Source organism: Phycodurus eques, chromosome 13 (assembly GCF_024500275.1).
Source record: "Phycodurus eques isolate BA_2022a chromosome 13, UOR_Pequ_1.1, whole genome shotgun sequence".
Lineage (NCBI taxonomy): Eukaryota > Metazoa > Chordata > Actinopteri > Syngnathiformes > Syngnathidae > Phycodurus > Phycodurus eques.
In genome coordinates this window covers 18,967,700-18,985,302 of record NC_084537.1, presented here as the reverse complement: position 1 = coordinate 18,985,302, position 17,603 = coordinate 18,967,700, and the positions used below count along the sequence as shown (strand labels likewise).

The window sequence follows — 17,603 nt, the reverse complement described above, 5'->3', positions numbered from 1 at the left end:
CGTCGACGGAGGTGAGCACCACCCTGGAGTGGTCGTAGGCGATGACGTTGGCGTAGCGGTTCTTCGGTTTGTTCACTTCCATGTTGGAGTTCTCCCAGGTGAACTGCTGGCCAGGGTCGATGGACTAAGTAGGGAGGAATGTCAAGTAGACACATTAGCTTAGCATTGTAAGCGGAGGACGGCACAAAATGTGATACAGTATCAATAGAGCAACATCAGATATTCAAGACGAGTTCAAATTCAAATTCCCTTCAGTTTTGTTGGTTTCTCAAGAAATGCAATAAGCCTCCTGGCTCAATTTGACCCGCTGCATTTTAGCATTTTACTGAGCATTTCAATCAATATAGTTGATCACACTTACTCAAAAACACTACACGCACAAATAAAGCTTACTATTTGAAGTGACATTCATTCTTATTTTTTTCTTAATATTAAACCCCCCTACCTGCTACGTTTCTTTTTCAGAAACAGAAATAACCTGCTGGGTCAATTTAACCTGGGGTATTTTAATTATTCACAAGTATCAACGAAAGCCAATATTGCCAATAACACATTGTCTGTATCTCATTATTAACTCCATGAATCATCATTTCACTAAATATATACCGTATGGAGTTGATTACACTTATTAGGACAGTACACTTATGACACGACGACAACAACAACATTACAATGGGTCATTTTGACCCATAACATAACTATCAGGCCATATAGATCCAATTGTGAGAGTGAAAAGAGTGCACGTTCAAAAAATATAACCCCCATTGCAAATATATCTTGATTGTAACTTTAATCATAGTAACTATTTTTAACCCCCCTATTAAGTCTCGTCGGGTCAATTTGACCCGGGGCAAGTTTAATTATCCAAAGGTGTCTGATTTGAGAAAAAAGGCCAATAAGCACTGTTTATATCTCATTAACTCCACTGCTCACCATTTCAATCAATATTATGTGGATTACCTCACACGCATCACGTTTCAAAAACGTTTATTCATTCGGTTTATATTTAAAAATACATGTTAAAACTTTTGGATGTTAAAAAAAAAAAAATGAAATTAACCATTTTCATTATAAATTGGATTACACTTATGAAGCAAATCAAAAGTAGTTTCATACCGAAAAACTACTTTTAATGATGTTCTTTCCCAATTTTTATAAAATGTTTACATTTTATTTTACAATGGGTCAATTTTACCTGCAACACAGCAGGAGAGTTTTAAATAAATGTATACAATTAAAAAGCATAAAAAACAAGCTAGGCACTGCAGAAGCTTTATTGTATTAATATACCTAAATGTTTTTTAAATGTAAGTTTTAAAACGACTCGCAAGATAGAATGAGTTAAAATGACAACAGTGTTTTTACATACTTAAAACATTGCATTCCCCTCCGAAATAACTGATTAAATGCTGTGACCGTGTAGCGACTTAAGTAGAAAATGGCGTTTTTTAGGACGTCGTTTGCAGACCCCCCTTGGCTGAATTTGCCAGGCGCTAGCTTCCAGTTGTGGGAATTAGCGAAGGAGCTTCCGCAGCACAGCCCCCGGCGGATGATCGATAGCGAATAACAAGAGAGCGGGTGACATTATTGAGCCGGGGTATAGGACGCCATCGCACATCCCCGCCCGATCAATAAGTATGCGGTCCGATGTCGTCTGGAGACAAATGAAAAAAAATATAAGGTAGGGGGCGGGGGTGTCAGGAATGCAATGGGAGTGGAGATTTGGTCAGTTGGGATAGCCTCCAGCAAGTTCAACATGGTTGCTTGGCACCAAGATGCCACGAAAACCGATATTTCTATATGAGACATTGATTTGGCCAGAGTCAAAATAGCAAATACATGCATGGAGGACAGGTTCCCTCCCAAAATACGCGACGCGACTAGGGAAATTTGCGAATGCCGCACCGAAATATGCGTGGTTCATCGTATACACTGGGAAAATAAGGCTTAAAAAAAGAAGAAAGAAAAGTCATGAAATGAGGACTCTATTACCTAATGTTCGCAAAATGATCTGTCAATACAGGAAAATTTGACTTGGCAAGATTTCTTAAAACAAGTAACCGCCAGGCTAGCTTAAAAAAAGACAACCAAAAAAAGAAAACACACAATGACTTAAAACTACTGTATTTATACTATCAGCACCTGTAAAATTACATTATTATTAATTATTTTAAGCTGAAGTTATTCATGACCAGTAATACAACTTCAATAAGTCATAATACCTTATCAAGATTCTTAAGGAGAGAAATGCTTGAAGCAAGTGAACTGCTCCTCCACAAAAACTGCCCCAAATACCTTACATTTTATATTTTGCCTTGATTTGAGATGCTTAATATTGGTGACGCTTTTCATTTATTATTAATATTGTTTTGATTTTTAGTTTGAACAGTATAGAAAATGGAGGAAATAGGGTATATTCTGTTTTTAATTGAACATTCTCATCGACGTGTCCACTAAGGTTACACATCAAACCAGAAATGACACTTGTTTTCATCCACTTTCAATCCAATGTGGCCTAACAGCGAGCACAGGGTGGCGGTGCCAGCGCGGCAAGAGCGGCGTCGTGCGGTGCCCAGCCTGGCACACCATCTGCCAGGCCACGGAGGTCCCTGGTTTCCTCCCTCCGCCGGTCAACGCCAGAGCCGGGCCGGCTGCCCGACGTCGTAGCGGGCTTCCTGGCCAGCCCCGGGCCGTTTACACGACCATGCTGTGAGGGCAACGTGCCGGTTTGGAGGCGCATTGTTATTTATTTACAGTTATTACGACTACTGGTACCCTTATTGGCGTGTCAACTATGTCCTCTCAATGCCTCCAAATTCTGTTTGCACTTTTAATTTTTTTACTGTGGAATATTTGTTGTCCTGTTTAATCAAGTAGTTATTAAAATTCCCATACAGTTTATAGAATGACCACGGTTTGACCCCGATACAGATGATTTCTATTTCAATTACATCTTATGCAGAGGAAAAAAAACTGTTTCCAAATGTTTTTTAACAGGGAAGGGGGGAAAAAACCCCAAACATCATCCTTCAATCATTCCAACCAGTCAATAAGTGGTACCCGAAACTGATTGAAGTGTCTGAACAAACAAATAAAGAAATAAAACAAATAACAAAACTTAAAAAAAAAAAAAAAATTATCCCGGTGTTTTTCATGTACGCGGGGACATCTCGTTTGCTCTCCAAAGCAATGTGCCACTTTAAATGCTAATTTGCCTTGCTCCTTTTTATCGAGGAGAGCTAATCCCTCGCCGAGTTGCATCACAAGATGCGCGACAATTGTCTTTGCGATGTTACCACCTGCTAGTTTTGTGTACAAAAAAATGGATAAAAAGCAGTAGCGGCTTTCAATGTAACTAAGCCGTGAAGGGATGGGATCAAAGCGGCACAAACCTCCCGGAAACACGCGCTAGAAGAGGAGTTTGTTGGTTAAAATGGACCCCACATTGTCGCAGTTCCATATTCGTGAATTTGTTTATTTGCTTTTTTTTTTAAACGTATCCTCCGTTATTTGCTGAAGAACTTGCCTGTTTTTGTGCCCTGGTGCCAAAGCAATAAAAGTATCACTTTGGACAATAATGTGACATCTCGGTAGTGTTGTTAGGTGTAATTCACTGATGGTGTTGTTGTTCATCTGCGTTTAAAAGTCTTGAATGCATCTCTCACCAAGGAACAGAAAAGTGAACGTTTGTTTTTACTTTTCTCCCACTGCAGCTACAAATAGCCCGTGTAATCTCCTTTTGTATTCTCTAACATTTATTATTGTGTGTAAATGTCAAAAGGTTGAATGACGTACCCCATGTGTGAAGTCACGTCAGTCAGTTTGTGTTAAATCATTTCACTTTTGAATACGGTCGTTTATGTAACATGGCTTCTTGATCCTGTACATGCTAGATGCACGGTGCGTATGCGTTGCTGATCATTCTTAATCCGTCTTGTTACAGACCACAGTACGTAAATCAAGCTGAACGGAATACCAGTCTCCACTTTAGGTGCTCTGCCACCATCTTGTGGCATCTATAGTTAATTACAAACCCTTTTGTTAGCGGGGCATCAATTACTTGAGCGTTTTCGCCCTCTGTGACAGGGCTCACTCAGTCTCTATCCCCCGGGTATTGCCGGGGTTCACTGTGCAGCATAAGTGCATTACCACGTTGCTCTTACCTCGTATTCCTGGGAGAAGCGCAGGCCGTCGTTGGCCTTTAGATGCTCAATATGGTCAGTTAGGCCGGCGACGGGAATAGGCGGGTGTTCTCGCATCCCTGAAACGAGAAGAGGAGTGAGTCCGGGAGGGATTCCACGGAATGTCGCAACACGGGGTTGGACCATGAGGTGCCGTTGATGCGTCTGTATGTGTGACGATAGATGGCGAGCGAGGACACAATGTGGGTGCGCATGAGTGACTTTTGGGTGAGAGGCATGCCTCTGTAGATGGGACTCGGAAGCAGATCTAGCTTCGGAGAGAGAGAGAGAGAGAGAGTGAGGACCCCGCAAGTCTCAACGGATCAGTCACACTCTTATTTCACAGGAAGCGGGGAAAGAAAAAGTGACTGGTCACCCGCCAGAACTCATTTCTTTGAAAATATCTCTTCTTACAAAAGAGCATCCTTTGGCGCAGCCTGGAGCGCCTGGCCTGGATTACTTTCAAACAACCACGCCGCACCTCCCCATTGCCCCCCCTCTCTATCCGCTCCTGCTGTTTTTTAAAGTTATTGGGGTGATTTATGGCTAATCTTTTAGCGCAAATTCCCCCATGCGCCTTTGATCTTGGCTTAAAACACATAGCCGGGAACTAGTGAGATCATGAAGACTGTGTGAAGTTCATCATCCATCTTACATGTCACCTTCACACCACTCAAAGACACATTAAGAACCTTCTATTTTACCATAATAAACATTGGGAATGAGATGAAAAAACAGTAAAGAGCAGACAGGCATGCAGTACACAAGCTATCAGGACTGCACACGGCAGCGTTGGGTGATGAGCAACATGCTGCTTCATCAAACGCAGTGTCATCCAATCACATATCGCAGTTCGCTGTGGTAAATTGCCATTACGGGAGGTAACAAAATAGGCCCCTCAACTGGGACCTGCATTGATTTTGCGACCCTTCCGCTACAGGTTTACTTTGTAAACAAAAACAATGCAGCTCAGCCTCTGGCGAGCAGACGCCATGGCTAGTGATATGCTTTTGGGAATACGCCCAACTTGCTAACTCATTTGAAACAGCTTTTGAACGCAAAGCGCCGAGCCGCCCAAAGCACAATCACTGCTAACTGAGACCTCTCCACGCCATGGCACCTGAACAATGAATCCAATTAAAAGCAGCGCATTAACATTAGCCTATCCGCGGCCAACTCAGCCAGACGAGTCTAATACAGCAACGGTGCGGATGAAATGGAGGGTGAAGACGGAAAATAGCCGCGCTCGTGTCCAACACGTGTAAAATCAGCTATCCATGAAACCCGCTGCTTCCGTGGAGCACCAGGGGACGACACACTGGTGGGTTTATGATGTGGGGGACACAGAATGAGATTGAGTGAAAAACACAGTTGACACCTGTTTCCACCAAGCAGTACAGTTCGGTACTCTTCTGGTTGCACAGAGTAGGCCGCGGGTTGACTTTTTGATAGACAATCACCACTTCCGGGAATTAAATATGGCGAAAAAAACACAGAGAGGCTTTACTGAGCTGAACTGTACTGCTATGGTGGAGGGCGGGGGAGCTTAGGCGACATAGCGGACTAACTTGGCGTGTTGGGGCTGCGGTGAGAGCTGGGACCTGTGGAAGAAAGGAGAGTCAAGGAGGAAGGAAGGAAAGAAGGTAAAAAAAAAAAAGTCGCTAAATGGTAACGGTACATGTATTCGTACAGTGCCGTGAAAAAGTATTGGCCCCCGTCTCAAATTCTTATATTTTTGCATAGTTTCATCCCTTCAATGTTTAAGATCAAACAAATGTAAATTATCAGACAAATCTAACCCAACTGAACTTAAAATGCTGTTTTTAAATTATTTAATTTATTAAGGGGGAAAAAAACTATTCAGTCACCTGTGTGAAAAAGTAATTACGCCCTTGTTAAATCATACATTGATTGTCGCTAATCACAATTTTTGTGACTGATCACACCCAACCCTGATTACTTCCAGACCGGTTCAATCAAGAAATAATTTAAACATAATCCGTCCCGACAAATTTAATTCGGACAAAAGATCTAAAAAAGCTGCAACAGAATGACATGATCCAAAGAAATTCCAAAACAGTCGAGAAATAAAGTCATTGACATCTATCAATCTGGAAAGGGTTAGGAAAGCTATTTCTAAAGCTTCATAATGCGCCACATATTTTCAATGGGAGACAGGTCTGGACTGCAGGCAGGCTAGTCTAGTACCCGCACTCTTTTACTCTGAAGTCACGCTGTTGTAACACGTGCAGAATGTGGTATGGCATTGTCTGGCGGAAATAAGCAGGGGCGTCCATGAAAAAGATGTTGCTTGGATGGCAGCATATGTTTCTCCAAAACCTGTATGTACCTCTCAGCATTAATGGTGCCTTCCCAGATGTGTAAGTTACCCATGTCATTGGCACTAACACAGCCCCATACCATCACAGATGCTGGCTTTTGAACTTTGTGTCCATAACAGTCCGGATGGTTCTTTTCCTCTTTGGCACGGAGGACACGACGTCCACAATTTCCAAAAACAATTTGAAATGTGGACTCGTCGGACCACAGAACACTTTTCCACTTTGTGTCAGTCCATCTTAGATGAGCTCGGGCCCAGAGAAGCCGTCGGCGTTTCTGGGTGTTTGATTAGCATTCTTCAACTTTCTCAGTCTTTTTTGCCACCTGTCCCAGCTTTTTTTGGAACGTGTTGCAGCCATAAAATTCCAAGTTCATGATTATTTGCGAAAAACAATTCAGTTTATCCGTTTGAACATTAAATATCTTGTCTTTGTAGTGTATTCAATTAAATATCGGTTGCACATGATTTGCAAATCATTGTATAATCATTGTATTCTGTTTTGATTTATGTTTAACACAACGTCCCAACTTCATTGGAATTGAGGTTGTAGAAAATCGCTTGATTTCAGTTGTTGCTGCTGAGGATGGCCCAACTAGCTATTAGGTTTAGGGGGCCATTACTTTTTTCACATAGGGCCAGGTAACTGAGTTTTTGTTTTTTTTCCTGAATAAATAAAATCAGCATTTTAAGTTCACTTGGGTTATATATGTCTGATATTTACATTTGCTTGATGATTTTAAACTTTAAAGAGGGGAAAGTAGACAAAAATATAAGGATTGTAATACTTTTTCTCGGCACTGTATATGCCGGCTCAGAACATTCAATTTGCTAATAGCCACACGTCTACTCCATAAACGTACACCGTGCACCTCAGACTCTGGCTAGTAGACGACAAGGCTAGCAATACGCTTTTGGCAGTACGTCAAACTTAACTCATTATGGCATCATTCTTTTGTACCCTTCTCCTGACTGATACCTGAGATCCATCTGGTGTTGTGGAACCTCTCTGCAACCATAGTGTATCTAGTGCTGTGAAATGTGGCTACACAAATGTCAGGAAAAGCCTACTGGAACAGGGTCTGAATGTGATTGTTTCATTTTGAACACAGTCACATCTCCATTAAAAAAAAAAAAGGTGTGCACACTTGCAATCACATTATCACAGTTTAAAATTTGTATTTACCCTGTTGAAAAGATTTGTTTTTTTCCCAATTCAGTTGCACGGGTTATAGGTCAAATTAATGGTGGAAAAGGTTTTAAAATGATTTACTTTGGTCTTGTTTTTTTATATCACAAAAACCTGGCATTTGAACAGGGGTGTGTTGACTTTTTATATTCAATGTATGTTTAACATCGCGACTTGTTGCTGGAGCACTTAAAAATAATTACAATCAGGGCAGGAACGTTCCCCTGCTGTGAGGCAATCAAGTCAAAGAGAGTGCGAAATGGCAGTCGACGACTCGCAGTTTGGTGAATATTTGATCATAAACGCCTCTGTCGCGCCGACGTGGGAAAAGACGGAGATAAATGTTGACGTTCAGGGAAAGGATGGGGGCGTCAGTGAGAGAGAGGAGAAAAAAAGAGAAAAAGAGATTATCCTACAGGGGGGAAAATGGAAGACAAAAGGGAAAAAGAGGTGGAGTGGGAGGAGGGGAGAACAGGGATCCTTTAGAGCGACAGCGCTGCTTAATTCCTCTGCAAGGGTTGAAAGAGGCTGTGTGTGTGCGCATGTGTGTGTGTCAGTGCGGTCTCTAATAACCTGTGAGAAAGAATGCGCAAACACACACGCACACGTTTCCAGGGTTGACATTTTCTCTCAGCTCCATTGTTCCTTCCACCGAGCTCACCTTGACATCAGAGGCTGCACAACTCATTACCAGTTGGGGGGTATGAAAGTAGCTGATGGAGGGATGGGGGTGAAAGGGTGTGAGGGGTGGAGGAGAAAGTAAGGAGGAGGCTGAGGCCGGACAACTCGACTAAAACCTCCCCGCTCGGCTACTGTGCACCGACAGTGACAGAGCTAGAAACACTTGGTTTAAGTCTCAGTTTTGCTTCTAGAAAAGCTACAAAGGGAAATAAAGGCAAATGGAACATATTTTTAAGCTATGACTCAGCAATGGTGATAGGATTGTGTTGTTTCAAAGAAGACTGACTGAAAGAGGACTTTTCCTCTCTGTGGGATTCTTAGCCGCAATGCCGGGATATCATGTTTGTAGTTTGTTTTAAATCAAACTCTAGTTGGTGTGCACCAAATCAACAACCAACCTTGGTCCACTACAGCCTGCACAGATAGTGACAGAGCAGGAAACAATTGATTTAGTCTTAGTTTCGCTTCTAGGGAAAAAGGCTGCCTTGCAAATGAAATGTATTTCTAAAGGTATGAGCCACCAACAGTGACGGAACCGTTGGACTGAAAGAGAGGTTCTCCTTGTTTGATGCATACGTAGGCCGCGATGCCAGGATACATTTACTTGTTTGTTCTAAATCATTCTCAAGTTGGTTCCTCAACTCCCTTGGTGTGGACCAAATCAACTGGTCCGAGAACCTCCTGCTATAGGTGGTCTCGGTGTAGTTCCGAACACACCCTAGTGCGTTTGATGTGAAAGTCATCTGACTTTTGTCTGCTACAGCCTGCGAAGATAGTGACAGAGGTGGAAATATTTAACGGTGCTTCTTGAAAGGGCTTACAAATGAAGTAGTTCTAAAATTATTAAACGTAATTCTAAAGCTATGAGTCAGCAATGGTGATGGGATTATGTTGGTTTCAGAGAGGACTCACTGAAAGGGGAGTTTCCCCTTTATGACAGGATAGTATGACACGACAGGATACTGGTTTTTACTCCGATTTAATGGAACGCTGGTTGGTGGTCTCAGCTTGCATGTGAAATGAATGCGACCCGGGTCCACTACAGCCCGCATTTGAGTGCATCGATATTTATTGTTGGTTTACAATAGTCCTGAACAGTGCAGAATCAACAAGTTTGTGCAGCGGCGTAAGAATCTGTGGCCACGTGGCACAAGGCATGATCACTCAGTTCCGTACTTTACAAGTTTTTCATCCAATTATTTACTATAATTCCGACTTTATTACTACGGAGCATTCCAGCAATACTGCCACAGGAATGGAACTCTCCTAGCGCAACAATTAACGATAATATCGGCAGCTAACAGGTCGAAGCAAAGCGTTACTGACATGCTCTAGCCATGCACGAAAATCATTACAGTCATGTAGCTCGTTAAACTGTTGACTTAACACATCGTTGGTTTAGCATGCTAGCCACGAGCATCTGAATAGATGTCTGACAGGAGCATGTCATCTCTTCACCATGCAAACGAGTCATGCTTTTATTGTCCAATTTGCGGGTGTGTCGTGGTTATCAACAAATGCCAGTTTTCCACGATTTTGTCTTTATGCCGCTATATTCGCTTATCACAAAAACATTTCGTACAGCAAACCTTCTTCCTGTTGACGTTTTGGTACACAGTTTTAACATAAACCCAACCAGGGGCTGCATGGACATTTTTCACAAACCCATCAACCGATTCGGACCTGCTAAAGAGAACGATACGTCATCATCATCCTGGTGTGCGCCAAATAAATGGACCAGGACCGCTTGAAGAGGTGGGTCTCTCTTGCAAGTTACCGCTGGTGTGGTTTGGTCATTTCAGTTCAAGTGTGAATGCTGCACGGACTAGGCAAATGTTTGTGAGTTTTGCGATGACAATCCAACCGTGTTTTTTACAGATGCGATTATAAAAATGGCTTTTTAAAAAATCTGGACTAGTCTTTTAATTGTAAGGATACACTGAATGATTCATCAAAATACTGATCTGAGACATCCACAACTACAGGGCTGTGCGAACGCAACCGACAACGCGTAACGGGCGGCAAGGGGGATTGAACGCTGTTTCTTACCTGGCGTCTGGTAGTTGAGTCGTCTCATCTCCACAGGGTCGGAGGAGTTGGCCAGCAGGGAGTCTTTCACTCCACCTGAGTGCTCATCCTTGGGCAAGGGCGACGCCCGCTTCCTGGGGGGAGAGACAAACACCAACAGCATTGTATTAAAGGGGGCCCTGCTGCTAGGCACCGATTCATCCACTTAAGTGGAAATGACGGGGTGATTGAGAGTGACACTGATTGTTTCTCTTTGAAATGCCTTGAAAACTGTGTCTGGATACTTCCTCGATTAAATTTCCCAGAGCGCTTTTAGGAATGATTCATTTTTGACTGAACTTTCTCAATGAATCACTGTTTGATTAGAACTCTTGGACAGATCAGTGTTTGATTTAAGTTCCTGGAATAATCTGTTCTTGGCTGAACTTACTGTATGGGTCAAGGTTTGGCTGGACTCTCACAGTTCTTGACTATATCTTGAGGTTGCATCTGTATCTGATAGAACTTCTGGAGTGAAATATTCTTGATTGAACCTCTTGGATTGATCATAGTTTGGCTGGACTACATGGAACAATCAGTTGTTGGCGAAGCTTCTTAGCAGGACCTATTTCTGATTGAACTTCCTAGTTGGATTTGTTTAACTGAATCTCATAGTAAGATCAGTTTTTGACTAAACCTTCAGGATTTTTTTGGTGTCTGACAGAACTTGTTGAGCGACCTGTGTTTGATTGACGGGTTGGCTAAATTACCTGGAACGACGGGATCTTGGCAGAAGCTTCTTATAATGATCTGTATCTGAGTGAACTTCCTTGTTGGATCAGCGTTTTATTGGACCTGATTGAATAGATCAGTCTTGAACTTCCAGCAATTATGTTTTGGACGATCTTCCTGGATGGGTTAAGGTTTGGCTAAACTTCCTGGTATGATCTGTTCTTAATTGAACTTCCTGTTTGGGTATGACTGCTCTTCTTGGAAGGCCAACTGAGGTTAGCGAAGGTTAATGGCATAGCTAGTTAGTTTGTTCAGGACTACTTGTGACAATTAAGGAGAGTCAAGTACCAGGCTATTACCTTCATTAGTCTCACAATTAAGGAGATAGAAAGGCCATCCTTTTCCTGGAATGGTCTAGGCTGGATTTGGCTATATGACAGCTGCTGTGTGGAAACGCGTACATGCGCATATGCGTGATTTTCACAGTTGTGTCTACGCGTGTGTGCCAACACGTTGTGTTTACAGGCTTTCCAGACTGAGAGGAAAACAGGCGGCTGTTGTAATTAGCTCATCAGCTGTGTGGCACAACACCGGATAATTGAGACCCGTTCTACAACACCTGTGTCGCCTGGCGAATCCTAGCATAAACTCAGCCCGTCTTGGCTCAGTGGACTGTAACGTGTCCATCAGGCGGACAGGCCGCATGTATTGTTAAGTTCAGACGGCCAGCATCTGTTGACATGCGCACACACATACTACACAACAGGCCCTCTGACTGCAAATGGAGACACCCGGTGGAAATTTCACATCTCACTGCACCCCATAAAGTGCAGGTTTTTAGGCCTGCTGAGAAGACGTACAGCTGCCTGAACCCACTGCACCTGTTACGTTAAACGGCGGGGGCTTAAACTAATGCTAGTTGCGTGATCGTTAATCTACGTCAAGCATCCTTTTCCTCTCCGTGAGCCAAACTGCGTCCGGGGAGGCAGTTGACGACTTGTGCATGTGTGCTTTGTTCTGTGTGATTCCCATTTACATGACACTTAAGCCTACTGGGCGGCACGGTGGACGACTGGTTAGAGCGTCAGCCTCACAGTTCTGAGGACCGGGATTCAATCCCCGGCCCCGCCAGTGTGGAGTTTGCATGTTCTCCCCGTGCCTGCGTGGGTTTTCTCCGGGCACTCCGGTTTCCTCCCACATCCCAAAAACATGCGTGGTAGGTTGATTGAAGACTCTAAATTGCCCGTAGGTGTGAATGTGAGTGCGAATGGTTGTTTAACTGAAAAGTTTTTCACACACCAAATATTTTCTTTTCATACGCACTAACATTCGCTATGACTAAGGATTAGACCTGGGACAGTACGAAGTACCGGTCGGTACACTCTGCAGTGCATTTTAAGGTATGCTATTCACTTTGGAACTTTGTGCGTATCTGTTGTTGTTCACCCACTCACAGTTATAATGTCACAATTTCGTACTCGGTTAGTAATAGCGTTAATGAGATCTAAATGTTTATTGGGAATTTGGGGGTTTTTGACATTTGTGGATAATTAAACATGCCCCATAATTAAACATGAATGTTATGGCAACAAATGCAACAAGAGGGTTAAGTGCTGACCTCGAGTCAACATGGCAGCATTTCAATGTTATTCATGTCATGCCTAATGTGAGTGTGAGTATCTACTTATGAGTTGGAGTGTGTAAGTGTGTGTGTGTTTGTGCAGTAAATGGTACGCTTAATGAGGGCAGAACAAGCCCTTTGTTAAGACTCCTGCCTGGAAGAACGGGTCTCTGTGGAATGTCAGCTTCAAAGACGGGAACATTTCGTTTTGCGGCACTTTTCCCCCGGCCTGGCATTTACTTGACAATGGACCATTCTGCAGCCGTGTGCTGCCTCAGTATATTCACATATGGAGAAGGTGGGGGGCACTAGGGTTGCATGCCGACGTCGGCTGGATAATGAAACACAGCACGGGCAGACGGGACGGATGTGATGAAGAACACGGCCACCACATGTGGAACATGCACATGTAAACCCACGTCAACCTCACATCCCACACCTCCCCTGACTTGCTTTGACCTGGTTATCAAGGCGTCCTTTGTCTAAAATGTTACCTAAGGTTAAAATGTCAATGCTACATTCCCAAAAGATTTGTTCTAAGCGACAAAAAAATGTCCTGTTGGAAAATCTTTTTTTTTTTTTTTTAATATCCCGTATTTATCTTAAACCAATGCAATTGTTCACGTTAACATTTTAATTTGAACGGTCGGCTTTTCCATTTTGCCAACCAAATGGTGCTACTTCGTTCCCATTCAAAGCATGCAGCAACATTTCACACCTTGTACTGTTTTTTTGCAAGGCTGCATAGCTAGTACGCTAGTACTAGTGTGTCACTTATTGATGTTGGATAATCGTGCATATGTGAGCTTTTGAATTTGAATCCATATTTCTCCATCAGATGGTGCTACCTTTCCCTCATTCAAAGCATGCAGCAACATTGAACACTTTCTACAAAGGTGGCTTGCAACAGAACTAATAAGTGTGTGTGTGTTGCTTATTGCTGTTTGATAACGATGTGTATCTTAGAGGTCAACATTGATTCATTCATTCATCTTCCGTTTCGCTTATCCTCACTAGGGTCGCGGGCGTGCTGGAGCCTATCCCAGCTATCTTCGGGCGAGAGGCGGGGTACACCCTGAACTGGTCGCCAGCTAATCACAGGGCACATATCAACAAACAACCATTTGCACTCACATTCACACCTGTGGGCAATTTAGAGTTACCAATTAACCTACCACGCATGTTTTTGGGATGTGGGAGGAAACCGGAGTGCCTGGAGAAAACTCACGCAGACACGGGAACATGCAAACTCCACACAGACGGGGCCGGGATTTGAACCCCGATCCTCAGAACTGTGAGGCAGGCAATTTATTTAACTGTTCCTCGAGCAAATGGTGCTAATTTTCCCATTCAAAGCATGCGGCAACATTATACACCTCTGTTTTCTGTGCCTCGCTGCTACTTAACTGATAAGCTGGTGTCACTCATTGATGTTGGATAATATTGCGTATGTAAGCGTTTACATTTGAAGTTGAATTTGTCCATCTGATATTGCTACTTCTTCCCTATTCAAAGCATGCAGAAACATTTAACATCTTTTACCGTTTTCCGCAAGAGTGTCTCGCTACCGAACTTATAAGTGTGTCGCTATTTGATGATGGATGTGTGTATTTCAATGTTCAAATTCAGATGGTGCTATTTTCCCCCTTTAAAAGTATGCAGCAACATTTCACACCTTTACTAAAGCGATAAGTGTGTGGCTTCTTGATGTTGGATAATGGCGTATACGAAATCTTTGGAATAGTCATTTTAATATTTGTCCACCGCATGGGTCTATATACTGTATCTCACAGCCAAAGCATGCAGCAACACTTCACACCTTTTGTTTCTGCAAGGTTGCTTCGCTACTGAACTGATAAGCGTGTGTTGCTTATTGATGTCTGATAATGGTGTATATATGATCAGTCCACATTCTGCTTTATAAAATAAATGTCACGTTTGTTTTGTCAATTTGCTTTGACTTATCAAAGAAGAAGTCTGGTGCGTCTCACGTCTGGTAACCCCCAACAAATATGACTTGACAAGCCAATTTAAGGCAGCTTTCCCTCCATTTTGTCACACTTTTGAATGTGAGAGGAAGCAGACCCACAGTGAAGACTACACAACACGAATGGCGAACACACCACTGATGATGAGTGACATTACCCACCTCTCCTGTTTGCTGCGTTCATAAAGAAAAGGGAGGGAGAGGGAGGGAGGAGATTAATAGGCAATTATTATCCTCTTGTTTTTAATCCAGCTCTTTGAAAATGTCAAGCATGAGACGTTACGGTAGGCCACGTTTCCACCAACAACCCCGTCGTGGGCTCGGTGTTTGGCAAACACGCGGGTAGCAATAACAACCGCGCCGGCGAGAACTCAATTATGCCTTTGCATGTTTTATTGGCAGCAAAAAACAAAAGTGGTTCACAGCTTCCAGCCCACACTCCCTCCTGTCAATCTGTCGGCACGAAGGAAAGGACTTCGGCGGAGGCGCAGCAGTGGGCTGTCTCGGGGCCTGTTCGCAAGCCTAGGCGAGTCTCCTAGCGGTCTGCGGGGAGACGCAGGGGCTGGCTGGAGAACAGGTCGGCTTTTGAATGCTGCTGCTGTTCTTTTAAAGTGCAATGACCCATCAGGATAGAATTAACTGTCAAACAATAGTAAATTGAGTCAGGAAAAAAGATGCAATTCACCTTTGAGAGGTTTCTGAATTGCACCCTTTGGTGTGGTTTAATGGAACTCTAAGCGGATTTGGTTGATTACAGCAATTGAAGTTGAGTGGCCGTTTCTTCAGTTAGCCTAAAAAGGCAAAGCTACCCCCCAAAAACGACACATTTCTTCCTAGCGACAAAAAAAAAAAAAGCCCAGCATTTACTCTTACATAAACAAATGCAATTATGTGTGTTATAAATCTAATTTGGACTACTAGCTTTCCCTTCATCCATCCATCCATCTCTCCATTTTCTGAGCCGCTTCTCCTCACGAGGGTCGCGGGCGTGCTGGAGCCTGTCCCAGCTGTCATCGGGCAGGAGGCGGGGTACACCCTGAACTGGTTGCCAGCCAATCTAGCTTTCCCTTTTTAATATTATTATTTGCCCACCGGATAAAGTTGCTTTTATTCCCCATTCAAAAATGTAAACACATTTTACCAGTTTCCTCCAGGCTGCCTTGATACTGAACTGACAAATAAGTGTGCGCCATGACCGATGCTGGATAATGGTGTCTATTTTAGAAGTTCACACAACAATGAAGGGTTAAAATCCTGGAACATAAATAATATTTCATGTGTACTGCTCAGGCTATGTTCTTTTAAAAGATTCACTTGTTTAACGTTAGACAAAGCGGCATTAGCAGTGTGACAATATTTCTTATTTTGTTGTTGGTGATGATGTGATTAAGGGAAACGTGAATATTTTTCCCATGTGGGGTTTTGTTGGGCTGTTTAACTCACTAGTCCCGCATGCTAAAAAGTAATTTCTGTTTGCACTCTTGCAGCCAATAAAAGGAGAGCATGACGTCAGGGTTTGTTGCAACACATTTTGGTTCGCTTGGATTATTTTGTTTTCTCCCCCATATTGGGAATAGAAAAAGCAAAACTATAGGTTGGAACGCACCCAAAAATATAATGTTAACAGCTAGTAACGACAGGAAAAATAGCAAATATCGTCGCGAGTTAAATGGTGGAAGGCCACCCATGTACATTTCGTTTAGTTCAATTAGAAAATCATGCAACTACATTTGGTTACTCTTCAACTGTCACATCTATTAAGCAGCACAATAAGTACGTTGGGTCTTTCAGTAAGTGTAGAGCACATATTACGTTACACACACACGAAGAGGCCCACTCACTTCTTAAAGAGCAGGATGGCTATGACGACGCTGATGATGAGCACCACGGCAAACACGGGTCCCATCACCCACAGCATTTCCGTCTGCTCCGCCCCCTGAACCAGCGTCTGCGTGATGACCTGGATGAGGTCCGAATAGGGACTGGCCGAAAACGTCATCTGTCGGGGGAGGGCGGCAAAAACATACGCGTCAGTCAGTACTGAAGCAAGGCATAATAATCAGCCATTTTGCGCAACACAACACTGGTGTTAAAACGGGAGTTCAGAACATTCAGAGAAACTTGTTGTATAACGAATGATAACAGCTTTGAGAAGTTGAGGTATTTCCATGTTACGGCTCGCCTTCATTATTACTCTGATTTTTATGACAATGGTGCAGAAACAGGAGTTCAGAGCCTTCAGGAAGGTTATTTCGGTCTGTAGGAGACAGAAACTACATCCATACCTCCGTGGAGCAATACTCTTTCTTAATATCGTCTCCAACTCAACTTACAACATTATCTTTAAAAATAAATGGCTGACAGCTGTTTTGATTTGACATGCACAAGCAGCGAAGGCTCTTGACATCCACTAACAAACCAGACTAAGTTTAGCTCCTCCCCAACATGCAAAGGTTTTCTCTCAGTCGAGATGCATCAAGTCAACACTTACTTGACGCAAATTGCTACTATTATGGGCTTTGGCGCCACATCTTGTTGCATCTTAGGAAGAGCACAAAACCTGCAAAGAGTGAGTTTTTCAGCGAATGACTGAAGCTAGGTTAAAAAAAAAATTAAAAAAAAAACGCAAATAGTAAAGCGTGAATAGTCGTGGGTTCGCTGTAACCGATGGTCAACTTTTGCCGAAATGCAATAGCAGTGCCCGTACCCACTTAGATAGTGGCTCTGGACATTTTCTTTATGTTTAACTGCTGATTTGAACTGAAAACGATGACAGTGTGAAAAAATATGTCGTTGTACAGAGATGATCGCAAGAACATGTATGCATAACATGTTTGCTTGGGTTCTGTTTGACTAATATAGCAAAA

General features: G+C 43.0%; 1 protein-coding gene across 14 annotated transcripts in view; it reads right to left on the bottom strand.

Annotated features, from left to right (window-relative positions):
- LOC133411507 (receptor-type tyrosine-protein phosphatase F-like) overlaps positions 1-17,603 on the bottom strand; it is a 216,458-nt gene that overhangs the window by 16,726 nt on the left and 182,129 nt on the right. For 9 of the 14 annotated variants that reach the window (XM_061693983.1, XM_061693982.1, XM_061693985.1 and 6 more), the window contains 5 exons: positions 16,578-16,735; positions 10,439-10,551; positions 5,750-5,782; positions 4,164-4,261; positions 1-124 (listed from right to left, as the gene is read on the bottom strand). In XM_061693983.1, the coding sequence (XP_061549967.1) occupies positions 1-124; positions 4,164-4,261; positions 5,750-5,782; positions 10,439-10,551; positions 16,578-16,735 (526 nt within the window). The remainder of the gene's footprint in view (positions 125-4,163; positions 4,262-5,749; positions 5,783-10,438; positions 10,552-16,577; positions 16,736-17,603) is intronic. The other 5 variants (XM_061693986.1, XM_061693994.1, XM_061693992.1 and 2 more) reach the window with 1 other exon arrangement.